The 18,960-nt window shown below is 42.9% G+C and overlaps 1 protein-coding gene across 1 annotated transcript; it reads right to left on the bottom strand.

The window, feature by feature from the left end:
* Positions 1 to 9,353: 9,353 nt before the first annotated feature.
* On the bottom strand, positions 9,354 to 17,636 carry DCAF10 (DDB1 and CUL4 associated factor 10). The gene is made up of 7 exons (XM_072154915.1): positions 16,846 to 17,636; positions 15,931 to 16,044; positions 14,287 to 14,484; positions 13,823 to 14,025; positions 12,471 to 12,584; positions 11,455 to 11,600; positions 9,354 to 10,408 (listed from the first exon to the last, which is right to left on the bottom strand). Exons 1-7 carry the CDS (start codon positions 17,184 to 17,186, stop codon positions 10,040 to 10,042), a joined length of 1,485 nt encoding a protein of 494 aa, XP_072011016.1. The 5' UTR covers positions 17,187 to 17,636; the 3' UTR covers positions 9,354 to 10,039.
* Between the last annotated feature and the right edge of the window lie 1,324 nt (positions 17,637 to 18,960).

The raw sequence follows: 18,960 nt of genomic DNA, 5'->3' as shown, positions 1-18,960 counted from the left end.
AAAAACTGTATGTCACAGTTCCTAGGGAAGAGTCTGTGGACCCTCTGGACCACCGCCGGAGATGACACTAGCCGACACCCGGGACCAGAGTCTAAGTGGCACCTGGTCTTCGCCAGAGCCCGCCGCAAAATGGGATGGTCTTCCTGCGGCGGGGTGCAGATTGTTCCACGGGTGCGACCAGGTAGCAGGACAGAGATGCAGGACACAGTCCGAGCCTGGGATGACAGCAGGGATACAGCTTGGAAGGGTGAGCTGGGGCACACAGTACACGCAGCCAGGAAAGGATGACAGGACACAGAGGAACACTGGTAACACAGGAGGGCTTTCACTTAGCAGGAAATGATGCTGAAGATCCGGCGAGGCATGAAGGGAGGTGACGGATTATAAGGGCTGAAACGGATAAACCAGCACCCAATCATGAGGACGATGGCCCTTTAAGATTTAAAATCTTAAAAGAGCCAGCACGCGCGGGCACTAGTGAGTGGGGACAAGCGTGGCCTAGTTAGGAAGCAGGAGCGTTGGAAAGGTGAGTCCGGGCCGGGGGGTAACCGTGCCACACAATAATATGGGAGAATTTCATAGGAGATAGATGATAAGGAGATTGATGGGCAGCACGGGGGCTCAGTGGTTAGCACAACAGCCTTGCAGTACTGGTCAACATCTGCAAAGAGTTTGTATGTTCTCTCCATGTTTGCGTGGATTTCCTCCGGTTTCTCCCCACACTCCAAAAACTTACTAGTAGGTTGATTAGATTGTGAGCCCCATTGGGGACAGGGACTGATTTGGCAGCTCTGTGTGCGCTATATAAATAAAAGAATTATTATGATAAAAATAAATATGAAAGATGATAGAGATTTCTAGATGCAGAACTATACAGTACATTATATATACAGTAGATATGATAGATAAATACAGTAGAAGAGAAATAGCAGATTGATTGATAATTAGATAAAAAGTAACAAATCCAAAAAACGTTCATCACTCCAAATTTGTGAAGAAAGGGGATTCTGTTTCATTCAATAATGAGCAACTACAGCAACGTTTCGGCTGTGGAGAGCCTTTTTCAAGGCCTTGAAAAAGGCTCTCCACAGCCGAAACGTTGCTGGTCAGATTATAGACAGATATATAGACAGGAGAGTGATGATAAACACATATTTTCTGAAAGCAGACACTTTTTAAAAAAAATTTTCATTTTCAAAATTGCATTAAAGAGTTTATAGACGTAAGCGCCTTCATGCAATTTTGATTCGAACAAACATTTTTCTGTGTGCAGCAAATTCTCCCTGTAGCTCCCGGTTAAGAAGCTGGAGAGGAAGACACTTCAGGGGGCTATATCTCTGGCTCAGTGACACATAGAACCTCACTTCTTTTTTCCTATGAAAGAAGAGAGTCTCCTCTTTTATAGGAATCTAAATGTGTGTTTGTTTCTAAGTGTCAGGAAAAAGGAGATATTAACTGTTACAATGCCGCCGGGAGTGATATTCTCATTTTAAATTTGAATATCTCTGGATCCATAGCACCTGGAAACACAATTCTAGATTCATTTGAAAGAAGAGATTCTCCTTTTTCATGGGGCAAATGCTCACTTTGCCTGCCCATAGCACCGGCCCTGATCCCGGTATTCAGCTATTTTCACAACTCCAAATGGACCTCTTTGTATGGTAAGTTTTTCACCCAGAGATCACTGTCAGGAGTAGCGAACAAACATAGAGTAATAACTTTTGATAGAAAAGGTATTGTCTGCAGAGACGCCGAACGTGCATTACTTGGATTTCATGAAAAGGCGTTTTTTTTAATCGTCTGTAAGTAGAATATAATAAACTAAACTATATTTCAATCAAAAGGTATCACTCGATGTTTGTTCGCTACTCCTGACAGTGATCTCTGGGTGAGAAACGTACCATATATACACTACAGCAAACAACAAGAAAAACAATTAAAAAGGTGAACAACCACCTATAACAAACAGGGACTGAACATATGACAGTGTTAAAGTCCAGAGAATATTGCTTCCAATTGAATAATGTAGACAAGACTAGGAGATGGATATATGAAAGGGTGTGAGGGGAAGACCCACCGGAAAAATAAATGAACTTAAAATGCTGAAGCAATGAAGGCAATCAATTCCATGAAAATACATGAATTAATCAGACAAGAATGGCCCAACCAACAACAGTACCCCAAATGCCAGAATCCCGGAATTGCACTGCTCAGTGTATGAAAGTGTTGCACAATTATCAAGGTTTTCGATGCATGGTGCGTCCCTAGTATACATATATACTATATATGTATGTATAGAAATATACTAGCTATAGCACTCGGCTCTGCCTAAGATAAATAACTGCTCATAGCTATAACAAAATAGAATGGGTTAGCAATTTTTTTTTTATATCCATCTCTATTTCTATCTATCTACCTGGTTTCCCCCTTGTTTACCGTATTTTTTGGACTATAAGACGCTTCTTACTATAGGATGCACCCCAGATTTAGGCTTCCAAAAAAAGTAAAAATATATTTTACACCAATTAAAATATCCCTGTTGGTCGCACTAAAGCACAGCGCACACAGACATACATTTACACACTCATCTCTGCATCATCCATCCACATACACACTCAGCTCACCTATACACACTCAGCTCAACTATACACACACACACACTTCCCCCATTCACCTTCTTCTTACCCTGTCCCAGGGCAGCATGTCAGTATGAGACCTGTGGTGATGTAAGAAGCATGTGATCAGTCACATGATTCTGACATCACCGCAGGTCCTGTACCTGTAGGAAGAGCAGTACGGAGGCTACTCTCCGGGAGATCAGGTGAAGCTCTATATCAGGGTATCACCCGATCTCCCTTACAGCAGTCAGGAGGGTTTCTTGCGAAAAAGTGCGTCTTATAGTCTTTCAATTTTTGCTCCTTAAGTGGCACTAGGTCTTATTATCAATGGATGTGTTATTTTCCACAAATTAAAAAAGTATGTAGGAAAAAGGAGACAGCACATACCAGTCCATTTTTCTTATATATTATTGAAAGTCCCTTTCCAGGGTTTGAGGCGTTGCACCCTCCCTTTGTTTGGATTTTTTTTGCATTGTGCTGATGTGGATCTTTCTCTGATTATCTATCTAAATTCAATAGAAATCTATTAGTATGTCTATCTACGTGTCTAATTACCACACACATAAGCTGCCTTAAACTCATTGCCTATAGTAACCAATCAAAGCTTAGAGCTCATACTAATGAGCTGAAGCAAAATAGAGGCTGAGCTGTGATTGGTTGCTTATTGCCACAGCAGCCAATGGCTAAGTGTATTTTGGGGTGAAAATTGGACTATGACGTTCCCTGAGGCACAGGAAGAGGCAGTGCCTAATTTGGTGATTGTACTGGTGTTGGGGTAGGATTTAAGACATCCTATTTTAGTGTGCGTTGACTGCGTGTGTCTAATCAATAAGCATGTGTTCACATCATAAGAAATAATTCAGACAACATTTGCTGATTTAAATCTCACTCATGCTATCGTTGCCGGCAGGGCAGCCATCAGGAAATTCGGGGCCCCATACAGCAAAAGTGTCTGGGCCCCAACACACCCCAAAACCGAACAAGCCTCCTGCCCCCCGCAGTGACCTTTCACAAACAGGGTTTGAGGCCTGTTGCTACGACAAGGCACACTCTTCTGGTAGATTGCCAATAGGAGTCATACTTTTGGTCAAGTATATTTATTATAGTGCAAATATGGCATCAAAAACTAAAGCATGGTGAACAGTAAACATATAAAAGTGTTTAACAGACAACATATAACAAATATAACATTATAAAGTGCAATTGCTAGGGCCGCCACTATCTTTTAATGTTTTAATAAAGAATTGTGTTAATTACCAGTGGGGGTGCTCCAGTGCACCTAAGGGCTCTTTACGTCACCCTGCCACCAGTCCTGAGGTAATCTGAAGTCCTGGTACCTGTGCCTGCTCAGCAACCTCTGTGAATCACTGCATAAGGGTCAGGACTTCATATTTCCTCAGAACCAATGGGAAGGAAAAGAAGGAGCGTTCATTGCATGCCCCAAGGAAACCTAAAGTCCCTGCACCTGCACACTGATTCACAGAGGCTGCTGAGCAGGCACAGGTATCGGGATTTCGGATCACCGCAGTCCGCAGGACTGGCCGCTGGGTGACATAAGGAGCCCTTAGGTGCACTGGAGCACTCCCACTGCTCCTAAGCTGGTAATTAACATAATTCTTTATAAAAGCATTAAAGGATAACCATAGAGGCCATTTTGATGGAACTTACAGTGCTGAAGTCAGGGTCATCAGGTGCATAGCATGATACCTTCAGGTACTATGCTGTGCACCTGGTGCTCGATTCCCTTTAAACAAGGGATATATATAAAGACAAAATACTCATGTACCACACTATAAAAATAACACAGTGATGTCACAGTACAGACATAATAAGCACAGTGATGTCACAGTACAGACATAATAAGCACAGAGATGTCACTGTACAGGGATAATAAACACAGTGATGTCACAGTACAGGGATCGGCGTCTCGTGGCCTAATCAGACCTCAGGTCGGCGTATCGTGCCCCCATCAGACCTCAAATAGCGTCTTGTGCCCCCATCAGACCTCAGGTCAGCTTAATGTGCCCCATCAGACCTCAGGTCAGCTTAATGTGCCCCATCAGACCTCAGGTCAGCCATTTCTGCCCCTATCCATCAGACCTCAGGTCAGCCATTTCTGCCCCTATCCATCAGACCTCAAGTCTGCCATTTCTGCCCCCATCAGACCTCAGGTCAGCCGTTTCTGCCCCTATCCATCAGACCTCAGGTCAGCCGTTTCTGCCCCCATCAGACCTATCCACAACCCCCCCCCCCCCGGGGCCCCAGCCACAAAATATATTTACAAAAAGGAAAAGGCTGCTCCGGTCTTCTTCTCGTTCTCTTGCGCGCGCCTTCTTCTCCTGCAGACAGTGTGTGATCCCGCGAGACCAGGCTGTGACCCAGCACTGGATCTCGCGGGATCACACAGCCAGCCCAGGAGGAAGCGCGCAGAGACCGACGCGACGCTGGCGGCAGGGTAAGCATGAAAGAACTGTACGCAGCGCACTGCGCACTCCCCCCCCCCCCCCCCAGGGCCGATTCTAGCATATTTGCTGCCTGAGGCGAATATTAAAATGCTGCCCCCCCCCCTCCGCTACCTGTTCAGAAAATGCTGAAAACTTTACTAACAATTAACATCCCTACAGACAGCTCCCTGACACTGTGTGACTGACTACAGGATCTGGGAGTCATTAGTGGCATCTAGTACCTTATAGATGACAATCTCTTCCATCAGGAGGACTTTATTCCGGGTTCTCCAATCCATGACGTATCACAGGTGAATTCACAGCTGGATATCTTCAGCTCCGTGCAGCATCTCCACCCGGCGTCCCTAAAAATACCACAGTCACTTACAGTATAAAGTCTCCTGGATAACAACACTGCGCTCCTAAATAACCCTCACAACACAAGTGACCGCACGCTACCCCACATAGAACACATCCCCTCATTATATATAAATATTCTACTGGAATTATAGCATGTACAGCACCAATCAATATACAACACCCCTAATTTATTATTACAGACCCCCCCCCAAATATTTGGTTTACATGATGCAAAGTAATCTATTGTATCTTATGAATAATATATCCCACCCAGTTATTATGTTACATGTGAATTTATATAGAGTACTACCCTGATTGAAGTAAATATATAGCACCTCCTAATGAATATATATATATAATTTATTTTTATAGGCCCCCCAGTATAAACAGTATCCAGCCCCATATAAATATATACAGCCCCCCCAGAATAAACAGAATCTGGCCCCATATAAATATATACAGCCCCCCAGAATAAACAGAGTATGGCCCCCGATATAAATATATACAGCCCCCCAGAATAAACAGAGTATGGCCCCCCATATAAATATATACAGCCCCCCAGAATAAACAGAATCTGGCCCCCCATATAAATATATACAGCCCCCCAGAATAAACAGAATCTGGCCCCCCATATAAATATATACAGCCCCCCTAGAATAAACAGAATCTGGCCCCATATAAATATATACAGCCCCCCTAGAATAAACAGAATCTGGCCCCCCCATATAAATATATACAGCCCCCCCCCCCAGTGTAATAAGAATTTGGCCCCCCATATAAATATATACAGCCCCCCCCCCCAGTGTAATAAGAATTTGGCCCCCCATATAAATATATACACCCCCCCCCCCAGTGTAATAAGAATTTGGCCCCTCATATAAATATATACAACCCCCCCCCCCAGGAAAAATGGGATCTGGCCCCTTATAACTATACACAGCCTCCCTAGTAAAAAAGTATATATCGAAGACAAACCCCCCCCCCCCGTTACAGTAGTAATCGCCCCCTAATATATATATTTAATTAATAATTGGACAATAAAAATAATAAAACTTGTACTTACCTCACGGCAGGGTGCTCCCACGGCGCGCGGCTCCCATATTCACGCGGCTCTTCTGGCAGCGGCTCTTCTGGCTGAGTGACACAGGCGCGTTACGTCATCATCAGCCGCCTGTGTCACTGCACTGTACGGAGCGACGCCAGCAGCCGTAAAGGCGCTGCGCCGCTCCGCATGTAAATCGCACCTGTTTCTTAAAGAGACAGGTGCGATTTATCTGAAGGGAGATTCGGGCGCCAGCGGGCGCCCGAATCGCCCAGATTGGAGCTGCAAAATGCCGCTTTTAAAGAGGGCCGCATTCTGCCGCCCGAGGCGAGATTTTCATCTCGCCTCATGGCAGATGCGGCCCTGCGGGCCCCCCCCTAGTGTCTTAGAGTCCGGGCCCCATAGGGCAGTACCAGTTGTACTGCCCTATCGGCGGCCCTGGTTGCCGGTGGCAATTCTACACTGCGTGCCCTTTATTTGGTTTCACAAGTCTATATAGAAATTAGGAAAGAAGGAGAAGGGGAGGAGAATTCCCAGCTCATGTGGTCTCCCGATTGGAGAACTTCCTTGACGTCAGGATTGAAGTCTTATTGACATTCCTTAGCTTCAAAACTTTTCTGTCTCGGTGCCATCTTAAGTTCATTGTTTCTATTACAGTACTTTTTAGGAAATCAAGAAAAGTAGAAATGACAGGATTTGATCCATCAGCTAGGTTTACCTTAACACTGGTACCTGTATAGGTATATTCAGGTGTATATCGGTATATACCTATACACATCTAAGGAATATACCAGTTTAGGTTTTTAGCGGTATATCCATATATACCTCTATACAGAGAATATATTGGTATATACCTTTGTAGAGGTATATACCGATATACATGTATATATCAGAGTATATCGGTAAATATATACACAATTTATATACCAATATATCAGCATATAAGGAATATATTGGAATATAACTGTGTATGGGTATATACCTATACTCACTTATCTACCAATATATAAAAAAATTTAAATATATTTTTATATGAAGTTAAGCTACTGTTTTGGGCGCCTTTTTCGGAAGCGAAGACAAAACAAAGTATAAAATTTTATAATAAACTTTATTGATAACCAAGGGAGCACAAGCAGTTGATCAGATGTGCTCCTCTCACAGTGGAGGACGACGCATGCGCATACTCGTACTCTTGATGTGTAGGCACATTCACGAGAACAGCTGCTCGAGTATGCCTGCGCAGTTCTACAGGCAAGGACGTGTGGCTCCCATTTAGCGGCCATTTTATGAATGGACAGAGAGCATGTTAGTTCTCATGGTGCCTGCACAACAATGGCAAATCTTTGGAAACCATTAGAAGCAAGGGGCAGTCATATAAGTGTGACAAATATGCGCTCCAGTCAAAGCTAATTGATTGAATAATGCATGGTGCTGGGCCTGAAGGGGAGTATGATTTATTTCCATAGTATTCCTAGAACCTAGAGTGATGCCCCTTTTCTTCAGGCCCTGCGTAATGTATAATTCAATGAATCAGCTTTTATATGGATACCTTTTGATACAGCAGTCAGCAGGATGAAAAAGCGTACTCTTTTGGCCTGCATCATAACTGTTGAAGTCTATGGACACCTGTACGTAAGAAGCGTGACCACTACTTTGCCCGAATTGCGACGAGATGTACAGGCTGATTCTACCCTGCCATAGAGTGCAAAAGACATCGGCACACCTGCGTTGACATCCTGAAAAAAGAAGAGGTCGGTGAGCATTGGAGGAATGTGGGAGGGTACAATTTAATTATTGTATTACGTTATATAGATTCATTACAGGGAGGGGGGGTAGGGTGGAGGCTGTCCATATAGATGTATACGCCAAATGCAGCCAATGACATATACTGGCAGACAGAGGCCTAGTTCCTCCCGTCTTTTCAGTATACAACATGTCCTGTGAAAACGACAGGATGGAAAGAAATAGCAAGCTACAACCTTCTTACCCATATTTCATAGCTCCAAGTAATTAATTACTGTCAGCAATGCTATTTAGCCTGGAAAGAGAGACTCCTAGCATTATAGATCGATATGATGCAAGAAATCCTGTCCCTGCACAAAGGATCTCCATGGTCCGTGAATATAAGCTGATCACACTATGTGTAAAACAGTCCTTACATTAATATCCTGCCATTTAAGCCCATTGTTTAAGTGGTTGCAAATTAAACAGTAATAGAAATTCCTGGCCTATCCAAAAGAGTTTGAGGAGGTATCAAAATCCAATCCCCACACCTGTTCAGACAGTAGCGGCTTTAATTACAGCTTCTGGCAGTGTCAGGGAGGTAGGGCCAACAACTCCAGACCCAAGACTTAAAGGAAACCTACCACTTGTAGTGGCAGGTTTCTGATGGAAATACCGGGCACCAGCTCAGGGTGAGCTGGTGCCGGAGCTTATTTTCGTTAGTGTTTTAAACCTCGGTATCGCGGTTTGAAACACTTTTTAAACTGTATAGCCGGCGCAGGGAGGTACGCGCTTGGCGCTTACCATGCGCGCGGCTCTCATTCACTTCCTATGTAGCCGCGTGCACGGTAAGCGCCGAGCGCGTACCTCCCTGCGCCGGCTATACAGTTTAAAAAGTGTTTTAAACCGCGATACCGCGGTTTAAAACACTAACGAAAATAAGCTCCGGCACCAGCTCACCTTGAGCTGGTGCCCGGTATTTCCATCAGAAACCTGCCACTTCAAGTGGTAGGTTTCCTTTAAGGTCTTTGGAAAACTGAAAGTTTATTGCAGAGAGTTTAGTTAATGCAATATTCTGTAAGAACAATCTGGATCTTGTGATTTGTGTGCGTTTCAAGTTTAAAAAAGAAATAGAAAGGAGATTTAGTGTGATACTGCCTTTAGGTATATTTTCTATATTGTTTATTCTTTATAGCAATACATGATTATCAAAGAGTCTTGTATAACACAAAAGATTACATATATGCACTTTTCATCGTTTAATAACAATCTAGTCAACTAGGAAACACAATTAAAAGTAACGGATGAGCATTTTACAAAACAAAGTCTGTCTTGGTTAAGAAAAAAAAAAAAAAATCTAAAATGCTGGCTGCACAATACCAAAGGCAAGTAATAGTCATCTGGCAAAGCCTTGACAGTCAGATCATACAGCAGCAGGCTGTCTACATCATACATTAACAATTTTCACTTTTATAGTGGGACCTTTGAACCGAATCACTGAATTGATAAAGAACATCATGCACAGCTCAAAGTCACAGTCATTAAGAAGATTTTAACTTATTGTACAGTAATAAATAATGCCAAATATACAGCCACAGTCTAGCAGCGACTGTCAGAACTCCATATGGGCTTCTTTACATTACTTAGGATCATCAGTGGTACAACTCAAGTAAAATATGTGAAGTGGAGCTTGTGTAAATCCAAATCATAGTACAGGAAACCCAATTTAGGAAAAAGTAGACCTAGTTCATTGTCTTTTATTGAAACATTGTACACTGTAGATTTGGTCAGGTAAAGGCTAAATGTGTGACGTCTCTGGAAACATTTTGACTCCATTGTGATTAGTGTTACGATTAAAACTTGGGTTGGTACAGGGAAACACGTCCACTAAGGCACCCCGACGCTATCTGACAGTGTGTGGGAGAAAACTTGGTTGTGAGAACCACATCCTTATGAGAATACAGGGATCGAATTTCTTGTAAAGTTCCAGCTTCTTTGGGCATACAGTCTACAAGCTCACTGCACTGGGAATCGAATCCCAACAATCGGATTCCATATCCATGTGGGGAGGCAATCATACGTCCGTCTGGGCTAAAACACAGTTCTTTTATGTAGCCCCGGCCAACATTGGCCTCTTCTATGTAATGAGTTAATCGCAGAGAACAGCGAGGAGATATTGGACGCACAGGAGCTCCTTCTTGAAACTCATACACGCAGGTCCACTGGTTAAAAAGACACAGCAAAATGATTAGATTATCCAAGAATTAGGGCTCTTTTACACGTGCATTTTTAACTGAAGCCTTTATTTGGGCTTATGAACACAAAGGTTTGTTTTCTCCTCCTGGCATCACTGATTTTCATTGAGGCCTTACTGAACCATTCTTTTCAAAGAACCTTTTCAATAAAACCAATTGAAGGCTTTAGTGAAAATCACTGCAGCACTGATGTGAAAAAAGCCCTTAGTCCATGCAATACTTTATTTTCAATCTTTGGGAGCAAAGACATTTCTTTTTTTAATGGATGGAACACAGCTACACTTAATGGAATATAATACAATAGTTCACACAGTAGTAGAGAATGTCCTACTCAACCTTTTTTCATGGATCACTCAGATTATAATTTGAGAATCACAGGGCCACAAAAACCAGAAAAAAACTAAAAATATAAATTATTCTCGCCTGAAAAAAAACAGGCTGAATAAAGGTGAATAAAGCTTTAATACCATTTATTTTCGATGAAAATAAAAAGTGAACTATATAGTTATTTTGATTCTTTCAAGAGAACCCGTCAGAGCTCTTTGGGACCCTAAATCAACTACTGGTCCTCGTGGACCAATCTATGTGGCATTTTTATGCAAACAGAGATAATTCTGATGAAACTCATGGGGTACAAAACTCCTCTCTGGTGCTGTGCTGCTTTTTTGCAATTTGGGAATCTCAACTTCTTAACCTGTGAATGGTTTAGTGTTCCAAATCATCCTGTCAGGTTCCTTTTAAGTCCAAGTCCCAGGCAGTGTTCACTCTGAAAGGTAAGACCATAATATGGCCCTGATCTCATAGATTAAATACAGAAATTGAAGCTAAATTGAAGCTAGGCCTTATGCACCCAGGCATATAGGCACATACACACATATATATGAGCTGTAGGTTCTATACCATTTTGTGGCTTGGGCAGTTCTTTAGCATTTTTATTGGGTATGTTACTGTGGCCTCTGATATGCACATGCCACATGATTTTGGTTAATCATATATTACATTCAAGTCCTTACCTCTTGGTCATCAGTATTGCTGGAGCAGCGTAACAATGTAGCCCAGCCTTTAGGGTGGAGCTGAAGTGAAGTAATACAATTGCCTCGGTCTCTCTCTCCTGGAACTTCTGGAGTTAAAACTTCAAGGCTATTACGGGGGGAGTTGCCTACCACAAATATTATAAGGTAAAGCAAAAGGAAACTGTTATACATTAAAAACAACACTTTTCTTTTCCCTGCAGCTCTCACCTGATGGAATTTCTTATATGTACATAGCCAAGTGTGAGATGCACACTTTTCCCTGCTCTCATCAGACATCATCTTATTGTTATAATTCTCTGTGCCGTCTTATCTATCCCATAATACGTCAGCAGAGTATCACATGTGCAGCTAGAAAATGTATCTCTGTCTCATGGGGGACAGTGTATAAACCCTGACTACATTGTACTACAAAATGTAAGAGACCAGAAGTATTTTGTCAGAAGGTTGCACTTTTTCTGTGTAAATAAGTTGACACATTATCGAGTCCTACTAACCAGTGCTACATCTAAGTGAAAAGGAATTTTCTGGTAGGGAGCAATAACTGAATAAGGTCATACTAACTGGAACGATTCAGGCTCTAAATGCAGCCAGCATTCATGTGTCACAGTGCTACAGATGACCGAATAGATTATTGGGGCCAGGAGACCATGAGAATCTCCTGTAAAACATGGACCAAAATCCTACGATGGATTATTAGAAGCATGTAAAGAATTCCAGGCTGTGACAAGGACTGACAGGTTGTATCTTTGGACAGATAAAGAACAGGAGGAGATGAGTAGAGTATTGTATATATGTATATTTTTGATTTGCCGCTGCTCAAGGGTCCAGTGGGCATTCCTTGCTAAGCGATTCAGTTTCCTGTGTACACACACATTACAATCACCGATAAAACCACTCACTGGACGTCTCTGTTCCATCTCCTCAGCTATTTCCACTCTCTAAAATGTTGCCTTTAGACCCAATATCCCTAAAACAAGAGAGTAAAGAGAATATACCTTCTCTTTGTGATGCCCTGGAGTTATGTTTCTCAAACAGAGGGCCCAGGTCAATATGATGACAAGGAGAGCTAGAAGGTCTGGAGTCAGCAGGTGTAGGTGATGTGGTAACATCTGTAGATAAAAAGAAATAAGGCATGTTCACATTAGCATTTTGTATCCCAAAATTATTTTACCCCAACAATGGAGTGTAGTTACCTGCTGCTCAGAGGCCATGTTATGGAAACTTAAACCGGGCCCTAAACACCGTTATGACCATCGGGCTAGTGCCTCTCAACTGAGTGTCAAAAATCCATTTTATATTAAAGGGAACCAGATAACATAGTATAGCAAAGAGTTTTTCAGCACTTTTTTTTTTTTTTTGCTGAAAAAGTCCCCCAGCTTATACTGGACTCATATTCCTGCAAGGGAATCCTCTCTAAAAGATGATAAAGATGAGATGGAGAAGGAGGAGGAATCTCATCTCTCCATATATGGCGTATTCCCCTGACACAAAGTCTGTAAATCATTTAATGTTATTGAATAAATTATTTTTTGGGTCAGGCAGGAGTTGAACTTATAATCTCTCCTCCCTACCTTGCCATAGAAATACAGTTTGCACTTACCTACTGGCAATGGAAGTACTGTATATACGTTTGTATGAGCAGAGGGTTTTTTTGTACAAAAAATAAAAAAAATGTTCTAAAAACCCCACAAGTGTATAAAAAAAATAAACTTGCATGCTCACCTTCCGGCACTCCCCGATGCTCCTCTTCCTTCTTCTCTTTTCCACTAACATAGCGGGCAGAAACGTGTCCATGCGCTTTGCCCACCAGCGCACGCTATGATGTGGCAACACTATGATTACATCATATTGTGCACTGGCAGACAGAGTGGATGTCTCTGCGGCTCTGTTACTTGCAAAGAGAAGGAAGAGGAGCTCCACCGAGCATTGGGGAGCACGGGTAGGGGAGTATGCAAGTTTATTTTTTAATACACCAAGGGGCTGCATGGCACATTACATAACTGGGGGAGGCTGTGACCAATGCATTTCCAGCCCTAGGCTTATACATGAGTGGCAAAATTAGGGACCTCAGCTTATTCTCGGGTTGGCTTATACTCAAGTATATACGATATATTATACAACTAAGAGCTTCCATAAAGTTACACTGTTACACAAGCTTTCTGTGTAAGACAGAAAATAATTATAATGATATATACGGTCATAAACTAAAGCACTCCTTGCAAAACGCCCCCAAACGGTTGCATTGAGTTTCTAAAAACAATGTAGATGCTCACCGTGACAATAAGCATTTTTAATTCAGATCTTCTAGTACCTAAGTAAACACCAATATGTGCTTTGTTTGTTATACCTGATGTGGAGGCGGTTCTTCTAGCTCTCAAGATGGGGTAACTGCCAACCTCCAGGGACTTTGTTAGATCCAAATCATGCAAAATTAACAAATACCCAGAGGAAGTAGAAATCAGCATTTTGGAACAGTCGGGGGTGAGCCTCATGCGCATCAGGAAACGAGTGTGAAAGAATTTTTTGTGTGGACAACCATCCTCAGTACACCTGTTCGAAACAAGCAAAAAGGAATTAAATAAAAAAAACTGTGATATTGTGAACAAAATAATTCATGATACAAAATAAAACAAGTTACCAGCAATACAAGTAGTCTACATTAAAAAATAAATAGTGTAAAGTTGTATCTTCCAACTAGTGTGACACCTTCCTATAGCTTTTCTGTATTTATCCTCAATTTCTTATTTTATGAGGATCTTCTACATAGATAAGACAGGCCAGAAAAACTGCAATTCACAATCTTTGATTTACCTATTTGTATCCCAGATTATGACGTTGCCATCAAATCCAGACGTTACTAGAAGCCTTGTGTTGGTATCAAATTCTATGTTCTTTACCCAGCTGGTATGTCCGTGTAGGGTGCACACTTTAGTGTTTAACTTCCTTAGATCCCATAGTGCTATTGTGGTATCATCTGAGCAGGTGGCAAACATTCTGTTATCCAGAAATCTGTTCAAAAAGAAGGAGAAAAAAAAAAAGTGATCAGTTCACCGTTTTTTTTTGGCCACATTCATACAGCTTAGTGTTCGCCTGGACCAAATCCGAGGTAAGCCCAGTGCCGGATGGAGAAGGGAGAGATCGTAAGTGAATCTAAAGTGGTATAGAGGGGCACTGCAAAACCTAGAAGACCTTTTTCCTACATAGCAAGCACCAAAAGATAAAGAACCGCCATTCCTGTTAGAGACCTTAAATGTCCCAAGGACTCTGATCTGGTTGGTTACATATCAGAGGGTGTCTGCCTTGGCTTGCCACGTTTCAGCATTCATTGGCACTAGATACTTGTCCTGTGATCTGAGAAGGCCACTGATTAACTGAAGTGGGTCCCATAACCCAAAGCAGCTCCTCCTTATCTGTGTCAAAAGCCTGCACAATGCAGCATCGGAGCACCATTGCATCGGCTCCCATGAGGTTTTTAGGACTCCCAGGGAAAACCATTCAAAATGTCACAGGTTGGGAAAAAATAGGTGGTGATAGAGTGTGTTGGTGTTCTCAGCACTGAGACCCCCCCCCCACTGATCAACAAGTTGGGCATGATCCTGTGGATAGGGCCTAACTTTCCTTTGTGGGGAAACCCCTTTAAGGAATTGAGATAATGAATTGTAATTGTTGAGTGCCGTTATATTTCTCATTGTTCAGTAAAGGGAGTAACAGAGCGTGGAGTAAAAAGAAGTCTAAGAGAAGCAGAAAGGCACAGCATGGATTTTATCCTGTTGTGTAAGATAATTTCTGCTTTCCACTCCCTGTACTTCCTCTTGTGTTTATACATATTTTGAACTACAGTTACGCTTAGGATGTTTTATATTGATTCAAAAAAGACCTATACTGAACAATGCATCCTCAGAAACATTCCTGGCCAGCAGCCATTAGGGTGCTGTCCCATGTTGCGTTTTGGCAGACGCAAACACAGACCAAACCGCACCCACCGGGGCTGGCCGTGGGCCGATTGCTTCGGCGTTTCTATGGAAACGCCTGGGATCGGGAACGAGCCGCCGGTGTTTTGCGGCAGGTGCGGTTTGGTCTGCGTTTGCAAACGTGGGACGGCACCCTTGTGACTTCTTTATATACTTGAGTATAAGCCGAGGCCCCTAATTTTACCACAAGTAACTGGTTAAACATATTGACTCGAGTATAAGCCTAGGGTGGGAAATGCATTGGTCACAGACTCCCTGAGTAATGTATTTCTACATGCAGCAGCTTCACTATTTAATGCAGACTTGTCCACGTGCTCTGCCCGTGCTGCACACTATGACATCAGCAGTGGTGCTGATGTCAGTGTGTGCCACAGGCAGAGCGCGTGCAAATGGCACAATTGTGCTAATGAAAAGGTAATAGGTTTTTAGGAGTATATAGAAATAACACACATAGCTTTTCATATTACAAATATTGGTCACTTACCTGATGTTATTGACACAGTCTTCATGTGCCTCTGATAAGGTCTTTATGTGCTTTGAAGACACAGGGTCAAATAACAGGACTTCTGTTTGCTCACAGGCAACAGTCAGGACAGAGCTAAAGCAAGAAAGAACATAGAATAAACATCAGTCATGCTGACCTGACAAAAACTGACTGGATGGTTTCAAAGAAGTGAAGGTCAAGGGAAGATGGGTTCAGGTATGGGTTTCCACAAATTAGAAAATCTACTCTACAGCAAGCTCTGCTTGTTGTGCAATATCAGTGATGACAGGATACACAGGCAAATATTAAACTGTAAATTTCTCACCACAGTTCACCCAAATCCTTTGACACCAATTACATATTTTTAAAAGGTTAGTACTCCAGGAGCAAAGTCACATAGCCCTTAATAGGTGACTGTGTTGGGACTTAACTGCAGTACACTCAGCGCTGGAGATGGGACACAAGGATATAATCTAAGGCATCCAATTTACAGCTCGCATTGCTTACGGTTTAGTAAGGCATTGTGCATGCAGCGTGTCACTGCACTGTGAGAAAGCTGGGGGCTCCTGCATCACAGTCCTGAAGGTAGCCCAGGTATGCTATATTAGAAGGTGACCAGAGCTGTTTCCAGCAGATTTGAAAAAAATTAAGGAAAGAGCGAGCAAGTACTTAAAATGGGCTTAAATTGAAAAAAAATCATCATCATCATCATCTAAAATTAACAGAAAATTCTGCTCCATGCCATTGTGTGTGTCAGGTCCAGTGAATGATGCATCCCTGAGCAGGGAATATTGGGACCCCACCCCCTACTGTTGGGTCACTTATATCAATAATGTTCAAAACACTTTGGACCCAGCTAACACAGAAAGAAAGCTGCTCTGTATGACTTGTCAGTGGGTCCTGCACAGGTCTTACCCATCTGGAGAATACTCCAGGTTGAAGACTGCTCCATGAGTTCTTGTGCTGAGGTTCACAGAGTCAGCAGGATGAATGGAGCTGTACAGACCGGTCATCATCCTATAGTTGTCGCGTGCTGGATCCACACATAGGCCCCGCCCATGGCATCTGTCCTTCAGCCAATAGAACAAGCTCTCTGCTGGGCTTTCAGACACATTAGTGACGTTCTCAGGCTCGGGCTGTTGCGCGGGGGCGGGGCTTCCCGCCTCTTCACCAGGCTGCGGCTCCTCCTTGTCTTTCTCCTCACCTCCATCTTCATCCTCATGGTGTTCTGGCCTCTCCCCCTCCGTGCTGTTCATTCTCCCGCCTTCCCGCTGAGGTCAGGGATGCCACTACTTGCTGATAGAGGCCGCAGAGCTAGTAATGTCCTCCTCCTTCAGCCGTTAGCACCCGGGGACCTGGGAGGGGGCGCAGTGCACAGGAGCATATCCGCGATGGCCACCCCGGCCGCCGCAGCAGCAGCAAGTACTGCGCCCTTCCTATACGCCCGCCTAGTCCTGTACGTATAAGGGACGAGTAACTAATCTAGACTCTGGACAGATTGTACGATGTACCGCTCGCAGAAGGAGGGGGCCTACTCTTATTACGTCACTACAATGCGACCATCTAATCTTCTGTCTGCCCGGGATGTATGTGCAGTCTTCTATTAGCGGTTAACATACAGGAGACCGCACAACTGCCTGAACGTGTATGTAATACAGATGGCACGGCACTAAACTAAGAAATGTAGTGATATACTTCAAATGCCCGAATAAAAAATGGCGGAACGAGTACTTCCGGTGCTGGTTGTCAGTTCCTAGGTCATGTCCCTGCTTTGTATGTGCTCCTATCCGGTTTAGCAGCGTTCTCTCTATTGTATAGCTGGCGAGAAAACCATACTTGTACTTTCTCGAGCTGCTTTCTGCAAATCCAGTTTCCGTCAGAAACACCAGGGGGTGCTAGTTATTAACTTTCCAGTATATATGGCAAAACGTGACACAGAAGGGGCTTCAAGTTAAAGGAAACCTACCATCTCGGCAGGTTCCCCTAATAAATGCCATCGCAGCCCTTTTTAGAGCTAATCCTTCAGTGCCCGAAAAGTTTGTAAATTTTATTGCCCTAATATGCAAATTAGTGAAAGAGGCTACGGGGGGTTGGAGTACACCCAGTAGCCTCGATCCTTCTACTATATCTTCTACGTGCAGTTCCTGATAGCTGCATGCACTCTCCTGCTGAGTTCTGAAGCCTGAGCGCTGTAGCTCGGACTTCGGAGCTGAGTATGCGCAGCTGCAGGCTCTGCATACATACTCTATGCAGGGTGTGGACAGGGAAGGTTCTAGACAAAGTGGGGCCCCAAAATAAAACTATTTTATGACCAGTCAGGCTCCTTTAGTTTGGTAAAACAAACTGTAATATGGGAGAATTTTATAAGAGACAGATGATAGGAAGATTAATGGGAAGCACGGTGGCTCACTGGCTAGCACTACAGCCTTGCAGCACTGGTCAATATCTGCAAATAGTTTGTATGTTCTTTCTGTGTTTGCGTGAGTTTCCTCCAGGTCCTCCGGTTTCCTCCCACACTCCAAAAACTTGCTGGTAGGTTGATAAGATTGTGAGCCCCATGGGGACAGCGACTGATCTAGCAAGCTCTGTACAGCGCTACGGTATTAATATAATTATTATAATGATGAAAGAGAGATTTCTAGATGCAGAATATAAAGTAGACTATATTTACAGTAGATGGATATGAGAGATACAGTAGAAGAGAAATAGATTGAAAAATACATAGAGAAAAACCAAGATATATAATTGGTCAGGTTATAGGAGATAGATAACTAGACATAGATATATAGACAGGAGATAGATGATAAGCTTCTTCACCCAGGAATTCAACTAAGGGATGTTAACCCTTTCACCGCCCGGCATTTCTGGATATTTTGTCAAGTTATTGACCAGAGCAATTTTTACAATTTTGACGTTTAAAAATAAAATCAAAATTACAGCAAAAAGAATTAAAGTAAACCAGAGCAAACCATATATTTTCTGAAAGCAGACACTTGCCCCATTTTCAAAATTGCATTAAAGAGTTTATAG

Source organism: Engystomops pustulosus, chromosome 1 (assembly GCF_040894005.1).
Source record: "Engystomops pustulosus chromosome 1, aEngPut4.maternal, whole genome shotgun sequence".
Taxonomy (NCBI): Eukaryota; Metazoa; Chordata; class Amphibia; order Anura; family Leptodactylidae; genus Engystomops; species Engystomops pustulosus.
The sequence above is the reverse complement of the archived record's forward strand: the minus strand, read 5'-3'. Positions and strand labels throughout refer to the sequence as shown.

Coding starts and splice junctions, on each gene's coding strand:
- DCAF10 (XM_072154915.1), bottom strand. CDS start 17,186: ATGAACAGCACGGAGGGGGAGAGGCCAGAACACCATGAGGATGAAGAT. Junction 14,026..14,286: donor ATAATCTGGGATACAAATAG/GTAAATCAAAGA, acceptor TGTTTCGAACAG/GTGTACTGAGGATGGTTGTC. Junction 11,601..12,470: donor CAGGGCATCACAAAGAGAAG/GTATATTCTCTT, acceptor TATTTGTGGTAG/GCAACTCCCCCCGTAATAGC.